Source organism: Bipolaris maydis (genome assembly GCF_028858645.1).
Source record: "Bipolaris maydis strain C4 unplaced genomic scaffold PSV08scaffold_6, whole genome shotgun sequence".
In the NCBI taxonomy this organism is placed as follows: domain Eukaryota; kingdom Fungi; phylum Ascomycota; class Dothideomycetes; order Pleosporales; family Pleosporaceae; genus Bipolaris; species Bipolaris maydis.
The window spans coordinates 611555-626911 of record NW_027093862.1 but is presented as its reverse complement, the minus strand read 5'-3'; the positions used below and the strand labels follow the sequence as shown (position 1 = coordinate 626911).

The following is a 15357-nucleotide window of genomic DNA, read 5'->3' as shown; positions in this document are numbered from 1 at the left end:
TTGGAGGAGATGTATATCTTGCTAGAATTGGTGGGGGAAGGTGGGGGTTGCGCTTCGCATCGTGTATTAGTTTTGTTGTTTTTGTTTTTCTTGTTTTTGGATCTTGTCTGATTGTTCAGTTTTGCATAGCGATGAAGGCTTTGCTCACGTAGTATAGGAGAGAGATGAATCATGACATGACGTTTTCATTCTTCGTCATAGCAATAGTCGTGGTGTTTGACTAGCCTAATCCAGAGGCTTCAAAAGACAATAGGTATACAGCGATGATTAACAGCAGGGTCATTTTACAAGTCCCTCTCTTCCAGACGCGTTTTTTTTAGTCCCATTCCATAATAGCTTCCTCGACAAGCGGCTTGATGACCTTCCTGCCCGCATCCGATCTATGCTGCCAAACCATTTGCCTAGGCGCCAGCTCATCGGCCCTGTGCCAGGGCTGGAAATCGATGCCCTCTTTGTTATTCTCAATCGCGTCCTTGACAAGCTTGAAGAGCGAATCCGCTTGATCTTGATCAATGCGTACGTCGTCGCGGACAACAAGTACGATTTCCCTGATCTTCTCTTTACTGCCGTCCTTGTAGTGTTTCTTGTACTTGTTGATTGAGACGGACACGTCGACGTTGGCTTGGGCGGTCCAGGCGGCGTGGATGGCGAACCAGTCTGTGCAAATTGTTAGCTTGGAATTTTTAGGTGGTAAGAAGTAGGGACAATGGAAACATACCGAATAGCTCCTGAAACTCCGTCTTGAGGATCTGCTCGTCCATTGAGTAAGGAATGGATGCGAAGCCGACGCTTATGGCAGGGGTGCGTGGAGAAGGCGTGTCGATTGCGTCGGACTTCCAGTCGCGGCGGAGTAGGTCGTATAGGCCGAGGTTGTCAATGTCCTTTTGGGCCTTGGTGAGCTCGTCGTCGAGGTCTTCCATGACGTCTTTGAGGTCGTCGTTCCTCCAGTTGCTGCGTGCGAGAACGCGCTTGGAAGTCTCAATGTCGGCTTTGGTGGTCTTGTCACCTGTGAGGCCGCCAGAGTCAATGGCAATGGCGCTGAGAATGAGCTCGAGGAGCTCGTGCGGCATGTGATATTCTTCGTCGAGCTTCTCCAATTCGTCGAGCATTTGACGGGCGACGAGGGTTGTGCAACTCGCTGCTGTCTCAAAGACACGGGGATCGGCGTCTGGCGCGGTGCCGCGGTCTTTGTGGTGGTCGAAAATACTCAGAATCTTGGCGGCTGACCATTTCTTAAGGGGTTCCGAGTGGTCGACGAGGACAATGCCCTTAAGCTTGGTGCTCAATGTCTCTGGGTCTTCGGGCAGTTCGTCCAGTGTCAGTAGGTCTTCGTGGCCGGGCGTCATTTGCGAATTGTCCAGAGCCAGCTTGTTCTCGGGCCTCAGGTCAAGGGCATGTGACGGGGTCTGCAGCAGGGCAATTGCCTTGAGGGGGTTGGAGGTGTTCATGGTGGCATGCTCGAGGTGGTATGCCCAAGTAAGAGCTGCAGTCATCGAGTCCATGTCACCGCCCTCATTGCCCTGGACCAAAATCCACTCCGACTCTTTTCCAGCTTGCCAATCGATCAAAAACTCCTTCTTGGTCTGGCGACTCCATTCGCTGAAATGGCCGACTCCTACAGGCTTGGTGGGTGACTTGGACAACGCGTCCAGGACTACCTGCTGGGGAGCGGCAGCAACATGGCTGACAGCCATGAGGCCCGGCAAGAGGGCGCGAATGGGTTTCATGGTGGAGAGAGGTGGGAAGTGATGGCGATAGGTGGGAAGAGAGGACCTGGGTTCTATAACTGCTGAGGCGCAAAGGCGGCCCTGTTTCAGGCACAGATGGGGACAGTAGGCGTGGGACTGTTGCGTCACAGCATTGGCCAAAGCGTGACGGGCCAAGGCAGAGACGCGTCTCAGCCCTACAGCGAGCTTGACGCTGGGACGCTAGCACCTGGCCAGGGTGGCGGCTCGTCTATGTCTTGGTGGCACATTATGTTACAGCGCGTGTTTGTATGCACATGGGATGTAATCAAGCAGCAGTACATAGTATACATGTGTGGGTGTCAGCAGCTGGCGGCGCTGTGCAACACGGACATTTGCCCTCCCCGCACGGCCAGCGTGCTTATGACGCAAAGTTCCCGGCTGCTGCTTGGTCCGGGCGCCGGCCGTCGCGGAGTGGCTGTGGCGAGCCCTCCCCGTACACGCTGCCGCCCGTCCTCCAGCCACAGCACTACAAAGACTACATCCATGCCCGCTCCCTTACAACCTCTGTCCACACCCTTTGCAGGACGCCTTGCATCCGCATGTGTACACAGGCTGCCCGTCCCCTTCCTAGCGCCGCCCTAGCCTCATCGCTGTCCGCTTACTGAACCATCAGCCAAGCTCTTGCCGGTTGCGACCGGACAGACGCACGCTTAGCAAGCACTGCATCTAACCATCTGCCTCTCCACTTCCTGGGCCCGGCTCCTTTGCTCCCCACGCTCTTTGTTCTGGGGAAGCGCTCGTCGTCGCCACTGCAACCATGGAACCCAGGCAAAACGATCAAGCTCACCCACAGACGTCGCCCACCACTTCGACTACTACCACGACTACCACCCATGGCCCCCATACTACTATCTCAACCACTGACACCACCCCGGGACAGGGGACCACGCTACAACAATCTCCAGACGGCTCAACTACCATCACTCACCCTACTGTTACCACCACCACCCACATACCTGCGCCCCAACCTTCTGCCTCACAACAGAGCGGGCACCGAGTGCCTTCGTATCCGCTGAGACTACGCAGTTCCTCCGTCCGCAGTCACAGAACTTCACACCCTCCTGCAAGTACTTCACAGGTTATCCAAGAGGCCGATGCAGCGCCCGCTCCTTCTTCACAGCGAGCTCTGGCTGTCGACGATGCATGGCAAGCTGGTCGTAGACGAAGCAGTTCCGAGCCGCGCCCGCCTCCGCAAGCCATGTTCAATGACGATGTCCTGCGCCCTCAATTGACAGGAACACCACATCTACAGCCCTTGTACGAACATGAATCGCAAGCTACGAACCGTTTTTCCGGCAACAGTCCTCCGGCGGCTCAAGGTACTAGCGACACGCGAAGAGGCCTTATTCGGACTTCTTCAGCCTTCCATATGCGTCGCAACGAGAAGACTCCCCGTCAAAGCATGATGGGTGATAATGTCGTTGACGTACTCGATGTCATTGGTTAGTCATCTCTCAACAGTTCACTATCGTAGGCTAATGCAATTCCCAGACCCCGAAATATCTACCTTGACGACACTAAACAATGTCCAAAACTCGCTATTTATACCCAATCTGCCCTGGCTCTACAATCGCCAGCCTACATACGATCTAGTACAGACTGAGTCCGAGTCATCGGATGAAGAAATGGGCACGACTAGGGGGGCAGAAACGACACGAACAGGCGAAGCAGGACGACCAACGAACGATACACGCGGCGATGATGGTGAGTTGCTTCGCCGAAACTCAATCGACTCGGTTCTGTCCACCATGGAGGAAGGCCCTGGTCACCACTATGCCGTGCTCCCTCATGGGGCCTCCTTGACAGGATGGACAGACGAGGAGAAGGCAGCTCTCGATGACCATGTGCGCCACCTCCTCCACTCGCGACGTGCAAAGTTTAAGCGGACCATGAAGGGTTTCGGACGCTACGTCCGCAACCCGCTTGGCTTTATTGTCACGTTATACTTCTTCCTCATTACCTTTTGGGGAGCAGCATGGGTTCTGTTTCTTATCGGTTGGATCTACGTTGGCCACCGACAGGACTATTTTGTCGAAATCGCCGACCAGATTCTTACCGCTTTGTTCTGTGTGGTTGGAATCACAATGTTTCCCTTCCGCCTCGTCGACACTTACCACATGGCTTTTGTCGCCTACTATGCGCACAAAACTTGGAGGGTCCGCAAAGAGAGGGGCCTAAAGGACCTCAAGGATCACAATGAGCTACCAGCTATGCCACCGTCTTCTGCCTGGGAAACTGGAGAAGCGATGCAGGAAGATGTAGAGATACCTGTGTTGACTGCGGAGGAGCAAAAGAAGCTGGAACATCACCAGAGCAAGTTGGCCAAATCGCATACGTTTTATCGGCCTCACGAAACATATACGCACCATGCCTTCTCCATTCGCCTGCTCATCACCATTATCGTCCTTCTCGACTTCCACTCCATGTTCCAATGTGCCCTTGGTGGCACTACATGGGGCATCTACTACAAGGATCGGCCCAAAGAAGTCACGGCTATCATCCTCAGCTTCAGTCTTACATGCAACATTACTGCCGGTATCCTCATTGGCCGAGGCGACCGGCGCAGCCGCAAGACGTTGGTAGTCGAGCAGATGCTCCGCCAAGAGATGACGGAGGAAGCGCTCAAGAAGCTGAGGAAAGAACGCGGTATCAAGGCAAAAGGTCTTAGGAATAAGACGGAGAAGAAGCAGATGAATAAGAAGTTGGGTCTGAGGACCAAGAATCCATTGGACACTATTGTGCATCGCGGTTAGACTGCTAGCGTTGTCGCTTACGTCTTTTGTTTTCAAATAGTATAGAAAAGTTTTGTGAGAAGACATGTTGTCGTTGTATTGGATTTAATGACATATACCCTCTTTGGCGGTCTCGGTTGCCATTTCCCTTCACATACAATACCATATTTGTTCATTCAGCATTACTCAGTCTGACCGCATCAAGCTATACCTTGTTCTGCATTTCCGAATCCGACTTTGACCATTCCTCTTTTCTTCACCTCCCTGCATCGCTTTTCTTTCTCCCTTCAAACCTAAGCTTCCCCAAAAAAGGTAAAGAGCGAGTTTTTTTTTTCCCTCCGCCGTCTCCATATCGCCCACCTGGCCCACCTTCCCGTTTCGACAAACTGGAAACGTACGAGTAATGGCATGTCCCCATCCATAAACCCACCCCATGTCTGACTCGCCTGTACGTGGATCCCTTAACCTAAACACACACTACCCCTGTCCGCATTCTCTGTCCCGAAACCTAATGCAAGAGATTAAGGTAAACGCAAAAAACAAACAGAGTTTGAACACGTGGTGGGCCTAGACAGCTCTCACTCTCACTCTCCTTAAACTTTGCCAAGTAAACCTTTCCAGAAACTACATTTACTCCAGTTGTGAAAATATCGGCAAAATGCCACACAAATTGTATACTACCAAAGTCAATCAGAATCTGTGGTGTTGAAAAGAAGAAAAAAAAAATACATGCATATGAACTATATGGCGTAGGGGGGGGGGGGCATTCATTTCCCCAAGTGTCGACTCTCATACCCCGTTCGCTCGTTAGGGGGCTATTTCCAGCCCATTCGGCCATTAGCAACGTTACAATGTTCTTCGTCGGTATGCATGCTAAATACCGTTCCTGCAAGTTATCCAGCGGCATGCCACCCGGTATGCCGCTGACGTTCGTCCTCCGCACTAACAAAAAAGGGACGGGGGGTACCTATGGACGCCCAAAGAAGAAAAAACAGAGTCCTCGATATAGCAGCCATCTTGCACGAGGGAAAAAAAAAAGAAGCATCTATTACCGTTTCTACCAGGTGATAACTTTTTGGGGGATTTTTGCAGGTATTACATCGACCAAGTACGAATTTGAGTTGGAAGTGTCTTTTTTTTTACCCACGTACGAAGATTAGCACAAGTACCTTTTTTTTGCTTTTTTTGCTTCTTCAATTAATGCCCGTTTTGGGTCTCGGTAAAACTTCCTTCTCCTTTGTCTAATCATGGTATGAATTGAACGTCTATAAGCCGTTATATATCTATGCTGTGATGGAATTACATTTACAGCTTACTTGGCCCCTAGAAATATAGCCACAAAAAAAATAGATCCATCATTTTTGGATTAGCTAGCTAGTCGTAACATATAGAGAGAGGCAAAAAGAGAGAAAGAGAGAGAGAGGTGGGGAAAAAACGCACCTTTGTCATCGTTGGGGGAAGAAGATTCCACAGTTCATTTCCCTTTTTTTTCAAGAAAAGAAAAGGTTACTATAGTGGAATAGAAGGAGGGGGGGAAAAGTGGATTGATTAGATACTTGACTAGACGTCTATATGCATGATGTCGAGCGTGTTTCTTTTTGTTTCTCTCTTGAAACCCCCCCCCCCCCCCCCCCCCCCAAAAAAAAAAACATTCGAAAGAAAGGAAGAAGATTAACACAAGGTATAGTTATTGTTAAGAAATTAATACATGATAACTTTTCTCCTCCAATGAATAGTACGAGTTGAAAAGTTGCATGAAGAGAGACAAAGAGTATAAACAAGCAGTGCTAGTAGCAAGAAGAATTCTTTTCATTAACGCTAGATAGAGAAGATGTTGGCGAGGTGAAATTTCCAAAGACCGTTGTTGCACGCAGGGATCTGTGCGAAGTCTCTGTGAAGGGAATTTCACCACCGTCTTTAGTGGCTGCAAATCTAAGCAGCTGTTAAATTCCAGCCATGGTGACTAACTTTGACCTTGGTAAAAAACAACAGCAGATAGGTCCTAAGCTACTAAACAAGGATAGCAGCATGATACATAATGAACAAATCACAATGAAATCTAAATCATAAACAATATTGACCTTGTTTGTTTTCAGGTTATGGTAAATACACAAGCATCCGTCCCTTTTCGGTGATAAACTACAAGTACACGCCAACAGATGCCTTTTTGAGTTTTTCTCATCTTTTTTTTAATCCACCCTGGAAACATATGGCGTATAAATTTTGTCCAGCTTGTCGGGTAATCACTCCCTGTTGCCAATAGATGATGCCCTACGCTCACATAGTAGAAATAAAAGTGCCCTCCCCCCCCCCCCCCCCGCCCCGCCCCCCGGGAGACCAAAAAAAGGCCGCAAAGGCCATGCTACGAGAAGTTTTTCCATGCTGAAAAAGGTCGTAAAGCACATTCGAAAGTAATTAACGCCACACTCAGGAGGTTCAGTTGACCTAAAGTCAACTAAGGCATGTACACATGTCGATATAACACTGGAAAGTACACGTGCCTCGAACCCCTCGATGAGAAAGAGCAAAAAAATAATAAATTAAGATGAACACCCCGTAAATGTGGCGTGACTGGATCCGACGCTATATCGACAATGATTGCGCAAGTGTTTATCCGTCCGCACACTGTGTGGGATAGTGCCGTAGACAGGCTGTTGAGCAGAAGCGTTCAACCTGGCTGGATTGGAAGAGAAATAAGGTTTTAGCGATGTGAATGTTCGTATGGGCGCATTCCACCAAACTCGACGCCCTGCATCGCATTCGCATGCGGTGGCACCCATGAAGCTGGCGGTTGTTGTTGTTGTTGCTGCTGTTGCTGCTGCTGTTGCTGAAGTGGTGGGAGCACGGTGGTGGCAGAACCAGGTGTTGTAGGATGCCCTTGAGCGAGATGACCAGTCATGCTTCCGTAGACGTGTGCATTGTTTGGGTCAACACGACGAAGAGCATTCCATACGGCTGTCAATTCGGAGCGAAGTAACTCATTCTCTTCTTGGGCCCGTCGACAATATTCAGCGTCAGGTCGTAAGCGACCAATCTCTTCACGAGCAGTCTGATGTGCTCTCGTGAGATTTCGTATGTACTCGATGGCTGGTAATCTGTTAGGAAGATACATGGGAGAAACCATGGCAAAGCCTACCTTTGGTAAGTATCTCCCACTTGCTTGATTTGCTGCCTGGCGAGTTGGGCAAGATGTTGTTTAGGTCATCAAACAAAGTCTTCATCTCGCTTCTGCGCTTCCTCTCAGCCATCTTGTGGCTCACGCGAAGCTCGGGCGTCCGGCTATAGCTTCCGCCACCAGGAGTCAAAGGATTGCTGGGATCTATGCTTTGGAGATTCGTAACGCTACGATGTTGCATAGAATGATGGTGGGTACTTGGAATGTCTACACCAGTCAGCAACGTCACATGAGACAGATTGGGATACATGCCGTCATCTAGCCGCTGTTGACCTTGGGGTAATCTTGAGTCAGTAGTGTATATACTACTATTGATTGAAGTTGCAATACTGTTTTGACGCGAAGGCACATTTGAGCGATCAATGCTAGACTCACCACTACTCGATGCTCTCTTGTCCTCGTGCTCAAAGTCATCTGCTGGAAAGGCCCAAGCATATCCCTTAGTCGGTGCCGAGGCGGTAGGATTAGGGGCTCCCGATACACTCTTGGGGTTTGGAGTAATGACGGGAGCACGGCGTGGAGGGTGGTTGGCACGTGGACCATTGCGATTAGGCGACAGAGGAGAAGTGCCATTGGGGCGCGACTCGGGGTTTGCAATGCCTCGTTGCTGCTGCAGATTCGAGACGAGGGAAACGCGGGATGCATTCTGGCTCTCGTACGGCGACTGTGGATGGATGCTGAGATGGCCCATACCGACATTCATGCGGCTGTCTACACTGCTGCGTCGAGATTCTAGATGTGAGCTAGCATCAACACTTAGTCTGTTGTCAAACCCTTGGTTGAGAGATGGCAAAGCACTTGGCTGTAAAGACTGAGAGAAGCCAGAAGAGTACCTCGCCGAAGACGGTGTCTCTGGTATCGATGCACGCGAGGGTGAATCGTCTGAGGGGTTCAGAAGCGTTTGCACCTGCAGCCCCATGTGCTGCGAGACAGTGGATGAGTCTGGTGTGCACGTTAGGACAACGTGTTGGTGACAGGCGGGTGGTGTTGGATACTCACGTTTGCTTGGAGCAATGGACCAATTTCCCGAGTCGCGGATGTCCCGGTTGTCCAATTGTTGCTTTGGCTGGGCCGGGCTGTGTTCGGCCGTGGGCAAGCCGTTTGTGAGGGTTGATAATGGTGGCAGTGATTGCTGTCCTTGAGGCAGTTTACCATGCACACCATTGCCATGCTGCACTCGCGGTTGTGCTGCGGAATCCATGGCTGTGGGCTTTGCTCACAAGCGAGCGGTTTAATAGTAGTGGGCAGTGTGGCCTCTGCGTCGGTGAGAAAGGTCTCTTGGTAGGGTACTGGATCACAGGGTTGACTGGTGACGAGAGACAGGACCAATAGGGAGGCTGACAGGGTGGCGTGCAAGTGGTAACGGGTCAGGGCAGGACCCAGGGTCTGGAAGAGGGTCCAAAAGTAATGATTGAGAAATAAAAGGGGACCTGTTCCCAAGGATCGACGTGTAGTAGAAGCGTGGAACGGAGAAGTCAGAGCGACGAGGCGGGGTGGGAAGGATAGTCGAGCTCAGCAGGGGATACTGGTTTGCACCTGCTCCAACGAGAGAATCGCAGGCGATGAAGTGGGGCAGGGCAGGATAAAGCTACGCCAAGCCAGACTGGCACCGACTCAGAGGGTAAGCGCGATGTGACGAGGCACGCGGGAGGGCGCGCGCGCACGCCACACGTTGAATTGCGTCGTCGACGACAGCGACAGCAGCAGCGACTTGGGACAGCAGCACCAACGGCGATGACACCAGAGGCAGGACGACGAGTGGCTAGGCAAAAAAAAGGAGGGTGCTGCGGGTGCAATGCTGCGACGAGAGCGGGTGGGAGTGGGTGCTGGCGGGCGCAATTGGTCCAGGGCGTCCAGATGGTGGGATTTGGGATCGGCACGACGGGGAGAGGGACTGCGGCACTCAGGCGTCAAGCGAAGCGTCGGGGCGGGCGCTCGAGCAAGAGACAGGCCGGCTGGGCCGACTCGCTGGACGGGGAGGGAGGGTGGCGTGGAGCTGGCGTGGTACACACGACGAGTTGACGTCTTACTAGGCTCAGGTGCGATGAGGCGAGGCGAGGCGTGAAAAGAAAGTCGAATGCGGGTAGCAGGTTCTGGAAGGGCCAGGGCGCGTGAGACCGAAGAATGCACCCAGGGCGTTAAGCACACTCGGCAGACAAGCAGGTCGGGTGCATGTCGCAAAGAAGGTGGGGGAAAAAGAAGGAAGTGGCCGAATAATAAGAGGCAGCAGCAGCGGCAGAAGAAGAAGAAGAAGAAGAAGAGGAAGAGGAAGAGGACGAAGAAGCAGAAGAAGAAGAACCAGGACAAGGACAGGGAGCCGGGCAGGGAGAAGAAGGGGAGAGAGGGAGAGAGAAGGACGGGACAGCAACAGCAGCAGTAGTGGTGCCTTGCATAGACGGCCCCAGGCAGTTTGAAGGACGCTGGGGGGGGAGGGGGGAGGGGGGAACACAAGCGGGCAGCACAACAAAGCAGCGGGCAGCCGGCGGTTGGCGGTCAGGGAGCAATGTACGACCGTCGGACGAGGCCTTGTAGAGAACGGAGAGAGTCGAGTCGAGTGTGGGTGAAGGGTGGACAGGGCCAGGGCACAGCCAATTAATGGATATGCTGGCGCCGAGCACACGAGCGAGCCACACGTGGGAAATCGTTCAATCGAGGCCTCGTGTATCTCAGCAGCCCGTCTAGCGGCGGCTAGCTGCACTTTAATATGGGCACCCTGTCTCGACGCGTGAACTGGTGCCCGCGCTACCGACTCTGCTCCAGACGGGGGACGCGGATTGACTCGGGGCGGCCAAGGGGGGGAAGGGGGGGCGGCGCAGAGTGCCTACTATGTAATAGCATGTGCACTATGGATGTATACAGCGTGTACATGGATGCAGACGGACAGACGGCATGGCAGCACGGCGACAGGCGAGCAGACGGCACGACTCGGGCTGCTTTGGACGACGCCTACTACTGCTTCGCCCTTGGCTACGACGGCGGAAGCGGGATGCGAACATGGCAGAGGCTGGTCCTTTTGTCGTCACCGTCGCCCAAGCCGTGGTGGTGCTAGCCCGCTGCCCGCTGTGCCGCCACGAGGTCCCACATGTCCCTCTGCACATGCTACCCAACCGGCGAGTGCGCCGAGCCCAAGCCAATTCTGCGACAGGACAGGCAGGACAGGCAGGACAGGCAGGACAGCACAGCACAGCACGGCTCTCACGCCTACTGTACGCCCGCCCTCGCTCTGCTGCAGCGGCGGCGAAACAAATCGACGTGGCCACTCCTCGCCGCCCAAGCTGCAGCCACGCCGCGCCATCAGGACCCTCTTGCTCCACGTTCCTCTCTCCCCCCCCATAACCCCGATCCACGCGCCCTTCCTTCACACGCGCGCCTCGCCTCTGCATCCGTCCGTGGCAGCACATGCACCCCTGCCCGCAAGCTCCCGTCGCCTTCGCCTTTGCCATTGCCATACTCTGCTAGCCCCGTGCCTGTCGTGCCGGGGGCCCTCTCGTAGATCGCCAGTGACCGTTGTGCCCAGGCAGACCATCCGGCCATGGCCCTTCATACCTGCTGTTTCCATCCTTGGGCCCTCGAGGCAGCCGTCCGACAAAGCCAGGATTGCCCGCGTCAGCCACCGCAATCATGCCACTGTAGCCCGAGCCCGCACGCCTATTCGCTGCCGGTCCCGTGTTTCTGCCACTCTTGGCACCCTCAATCCACTCCATCCCGTCCACAAACATTCACTCGTCCCTGCTTTCTCCATCGACGTGCCAGTGCCCACCACGCCCATCCGGGGCCGACGAGATCCAGTATCCATGCCATCCTCAAGTGACACGACCGAGGGCTAAACCCGCTTCTATCAATCCAGCATTAGTCCCGCGACCAGCACCCACATGGGCCACGGCCAGGCCACGCTGCTGACTGCATTCTCTCGCCGACACTTGTTCTTGCACCGCCTGTCGCTCTTTCGCCTCGTGCCGGCCTCGGCCCTCTATTGCACCATGCCTGTAGTATATGTTGTCCTCTCCTCACGCTGCAATTGCTTACTCGACTTTGACGGTGCCACCCCACCCAGGCCCAACCACCGGGTCCATACATTCAACCGCACATCCAACGGCCTTGTGCAAGGTGCCACCTGATGTCTTGTACCTCAGCACACTGCTCCATATCTGCTCTGTCTAGCCAGCCTGCTTTGCAATTCCACATTAGTACCGTGGATCGCTTGACCACGGCACCAGCACCGTCATTTGTCATCATCGTCATAATCACCATTATTGTCGTTCCAATAGTATCACACCGTCCACATGGCCCTAGCACCGAGGTGCTAACATTCCTACGCAACAAATCATCGTCACTCTTTACGCTTCCGTCCCGCTTTGTACATGCATGTCAACACTTGGAGCTACAAACACAGCATCATTAGCATGTAAGAGATGTGCGCCTCATCAGACACAGACGCCGTTGTACATGCAGGGCTACACCCCACACGAGAGGAACGGTCCAGGGACTTTTTGTTAATAAAGTTTCAAACACGGCATACACACCAAGTACATGCCACTTATGACGCTGCAGCATTTGAACACCCTCTTTCTGCATCATCATCATCATCATCATCATCACATGGCCCGGCACGTTATCCAGATGCGCCAGATTCGCACAGCAGACGGGCGTCAAGGACGGATGTTGTGCACTCACAACACAACGCGTCAACCTGCCAGCGGCTGGTATCCGCTCATAGGTGGAACTGTTGAGGCGCTGGGGGTAGTACACATGCAAGACAAGCCCAAGCCCGTCATTACACGCTGAGTATCGGTTGGCAACAACAACAAAAACTAGTCGGCCCACGACCCGTATGTATACAGCCTCCGCAACGCATTGATTCAAGCGCATTCGCTTGTCAAAGGGCTCGACCAGTTTGGGGTGCTGGCTAATTTGGTTTGGTGCTATCCAATCCAGTCAGCTCGGCGCTAATAGGGTTATGACCGACGAAATGAGACGACTGCCGACCCGTCCTTGATACATGTGTATTCTGCACCTTGTCTCTGCATGCTTTGCTGGTGACAAACTCGGCGTGCCATGGGCCGACGGGGGTGGCGACAGTACCTGAACAGGCAATGTACCGTAACATGTCTGCAATCAAAGGAGCCGAATAGCCCTGCAGCGCCGGCCACAGACTGGAGTCGTACATGCATATGTATGCGCATAGATACGACATGTGTACATGGACCAAGTCCTACCTAGATGCCGTGCGACCATGAGTAAAGCAGGTTCCGCTTGGCGTCGACTGACTAAGGCCTTCAGAGAAGGGTTGGTTGTGTTGTTAGCTCCGGGGCGCGCCGAGAAAACCTTCTCGGAGGGGCTATTGCCTCACGAATCTAGTAGCACAACGAGACTTGGCCTCGACGGCTTTTTGTCGCTTCAGGGCTCCCTACTGACGCGACTACTAGCGACCCGAAAAGACGGCACGCTACGCGCATGAAGGTCATTACAGGCACAAGTCGGCCCGTTCTTCCAAGCTCTGTGTCAGGCGCTTGCACCGCCATGCTGCCGCGCGACAGGGGTGGTGTCGGCACTGAAAATCTGCCTTCACGTGAGGATCGGCGTGGCGGGGAACCTGGAACACTTCCCTAGCTGCTGCCTTGCGGGGCAGCGCTTGGTCTGCAGACAGGAACACGACGCGTGAAGCGGAGAATTAAATTACAGAAAAGAAAAAAAGAACACGGCGCACGCACAATGGCCGCCGGCGATGCGTACCATGTCGATGCAGTAAAACGCCAAGGTGAGGATGCACTGCCGCAACAAGCCATCTTCCCTTTTCTTAAACTTCCTCGGGAGCTCAGAGACCATGTACGCACTTCACCTATATCGTCCATGCACATGCCTACATCCTGCTGCACAACTAACATATGAGTTAGATATATGACTATGCCTTTGCTGCTCAAAACCACCGTTGCCAGCGCCCCATTGAGCGGCGCAATCTAAAGTACTTCCAGCCCAGCGCCGCTGCCATTCTCCTCATAACCCGCCATGACTACTTCCTCCTCAACCGCCAAGTCGCCCGTGAAGCGCTCGAGGTGCTCTTCAAGCACCATACCGTCTATCTCAGCTGTGGGCCCTTTGTACTCAAGACCCTGTTTCAAAAGATTGAAGAACCAAATGGTCCCGGCAGACAATGGCTCAAGTGGCTGAAAAAGATACACCTGGACTGGGAGACACTCCCCAACCTACGCAACTATCCCCCAGAGCGAGATGAGGCCCGAGTCGATGACTACTGGGAGCACGACCAAGTTGAAGTTGACGTCGACTACATCCGAGGCGCATACTACAACGCCCACTACGACGAGTACGACCACGAAGGCCAACACTACGACGACAACCTGTATGATCCTCCAAACATGCCTCTATACCCTTCCTTCCGCCACCGTACCCCCTCCCAGCCCCCCAACGCAAACGACCCCTTCGGCCTCTCAACCCACTACCCCTTCATCGACCCCAACCGCGATCCCGCACAGGAAGCCTCGGCTGCAGACATATCCAGCAAACTCGATCTCCTCGTCTCCCTCGAAGTAACCCCTTTGTTCACCTACCTCTCCTCGCCTTCCTTCAACCTCACCAGCATCACCCTCCCCTTGGCCTTTATATCCCGCGAGTCGTACCACCACCGCCACCTCTCGCGCCCAGGCTACGCGCTCCCCGTGAAAATCCGCTACTGGATCCAAGTCTGTGTCCACGCACTACTTATGCTCGTTGCCCCGCGTGCACTCGGATGTGCGGAATCGACGACGGCGGCGACGACGACGACGAGTCTGCAACAAGTGCGGGTTCGCTATGCCCCCACGGATATCTGGGCGTCAATGGAACCTGCCGATGATCTGGCGCGTATGGTGGATGAGGGCGTTTGGTTTGACGCTCCCGACGAGGGGCAAGAGGATGACCGCCAGGGCCAGGGCGAAGCCTTTCGTGCAGTGTGGGAAGGCATGAAGGCACGGATTCCTCTGGAGCAGCGCAAGGAGCTAGGCGAGCGCTGGGGTCTTTGTGCCGCCGTCTCGTTTGTCCCTTGGGATGGCGAGATTGATAATGGCAGGGTTGGTGACGAGCTCGAGGTCGTATTTACTAGGGATCATTCCTCCCGATAATTATGCCGACGGTTGGACATGTTTGATTTGAGTGATTTATTTTCACTCGCGAGATTTAATGTATCAAGGTGGGGGGGGGGGGAGAGGAAAATTGTACTACATAAATGCAAAGGAACAAGTCAAGCCACCCGACTTAAAAGGAATAGTCAGTAAGAGGCAAAAAATAAAAATAAAAATTAAAGCCAACTGTTTAATTTTAATTTTTTTTTTTCCAAAAATTCAGTTCTGGGTACGAAAAGAAGGCTAGATATTCAGGAGACCTCAATTTGGCGTTTGGAATTATTATTTTTTTTTTGGCTGGCTCAAAGACTTGCGAAATAACATCATTGTTTCCATGGCATTAATAGCTCAGTCGCGTGTAAAAGCAAATAAACAAACGCACACAACCCGAGGTCAGCCTTGGGTATCGATCGATCCCCCCCCCCCCAAAAAAAAAGACAAGAAAGAAAGAAAGAAAGAAAGAAGAAAGACTAATGTACACGCAAGATGGCTTTTTACAATCTTCTTATTGACGCTGCCCAAGTTGCATTACCCCGCAATCGTTAAAAGGGCCAGAAGGGGGGGGGAAGTCAGGAGGGACATTTGTT

At 53.1% G+C, this 15357-nt stretch overlaps 5 protein-coding genes across 5 annotated transcripts; 3 read left to right on the top strand and 2 right to left on the bottom strand.

Moving 5' to 3' along the window:
• Positions 1–172: 172 nt before the first annotated feature.
• PSV08DRAFT_221960 (uncharacterized protein) lies at positions 173–1730 on the bottom strand (the record flags this gene model as incomplete). Its single annotated transcript, XM_014225844.2, has 2 exons — positions 173–657; positions 719–1730. The coding sequence occupies 2 exons, from the start codon at positions 1725–1727 to the stop codon at positions 317–319; spliced, it is 1350 nt and encodes a 449-aa protein (XP_014081319.1). The 3' UTR covers positions 173–316.
• Positions 1731–2411: 681 nt separating this feature from the next.
• PSV08DRAFT_221956 (uncharacterized protein) lies at positions 2412–4660 on the top strand. Its single transcript, XM_014225842.2, has 2 exons — positions 2412–3190; positions 3240–4660. The coding sequence occupies exons 1-2, from the start codon at positions 2506–2508 to the stop codon at positions 4499–4501; spliced, it is 1947 nt and encodes a 648-aa protein (XP_014081317.2). The 5' UTR covers positions 2412–2505; the 3' UTR covers positions 4502–4660.
• Positions 4661–7181: 2521 nt separating this feature from the next.
• On the bottom strand, positions 7182–8909 carry PSV08DRAFT_409322 (uncharacterized protein; the record flags this gene model as incomplete). The annotated part of the gene is made up of 4 exons (XM_014225841.1): positions 8655–8909; positions 7908–8597; positions 7617–7862; positions 7182–7567 (listed from the first exon to the last, which is right to left on the bottom strand). The coding sequence occupies exons 1-4, from the start codon at positions 8854–8856 to the stop codon at positions 7182–7184; spliced, it is 1524 nt and encodes a 507-aa protein (XP_014081316.1). The 5' UTR covers positions 8857–8909.
• A 1616-nt stretch (positions 8910–10525) lies between these two features.
• PSV08DRAFT_401355 (uncharacterized protein) lies at positions 10526–11683 on the top strand (the record flags this gene model as incomplete). The annotated part of the gene is made up of 1 exon (XM_014225840.2): positions 10526–11683. One exon carries the CDS (start codon positions 10526–10528, stop codon positions 11480–11482), a length of 957 nt encoding a protein of 318 aa, XP_014081315.2. The 3' UTR covers positions 11483–11683.
• Positions 11684–11798: 115 nt separating this feature from the next.
• Positions 11799–14770, top strand: PSV08DRAFT_409321 (uncharacterized protein; the record flags this gene model as incomplete). Its single annotated transcript, XM_014225839.1, has 3 exons — positions 11799–12266; positions 13419–13481; positions 13550–14770. The coding sequence occupies exons 1-3, from the start codon at positions 12186–12188 to the stop codon at positions 14768–14770; spliced, it is 1365 nt and encodes a 454-aa protein (XP_014081314.1). The 5' UTR covers positions 11799–12185.
• Between the last annotated feature and the right edge of the window lie 587 nt (positions 14771–15357).

Excerpts from the sequence above, each read along its gene's own strand:
- PSV08DRAFT_221956 (XM_014225842.2), top strand. The coding sequence starts at position 2,506 with ATGGAACCCAGGCAAAACGATCAAGCTCACCCACAGACGTCGCCCACC. Across the intron at positions 3,191-3,239 it reads TGACGTACTCGATGTCATTG|ACCCCGAAATATCTACCTTG; the intron begins GTTAGTCATCTC and ends TGCAATTCCCAG.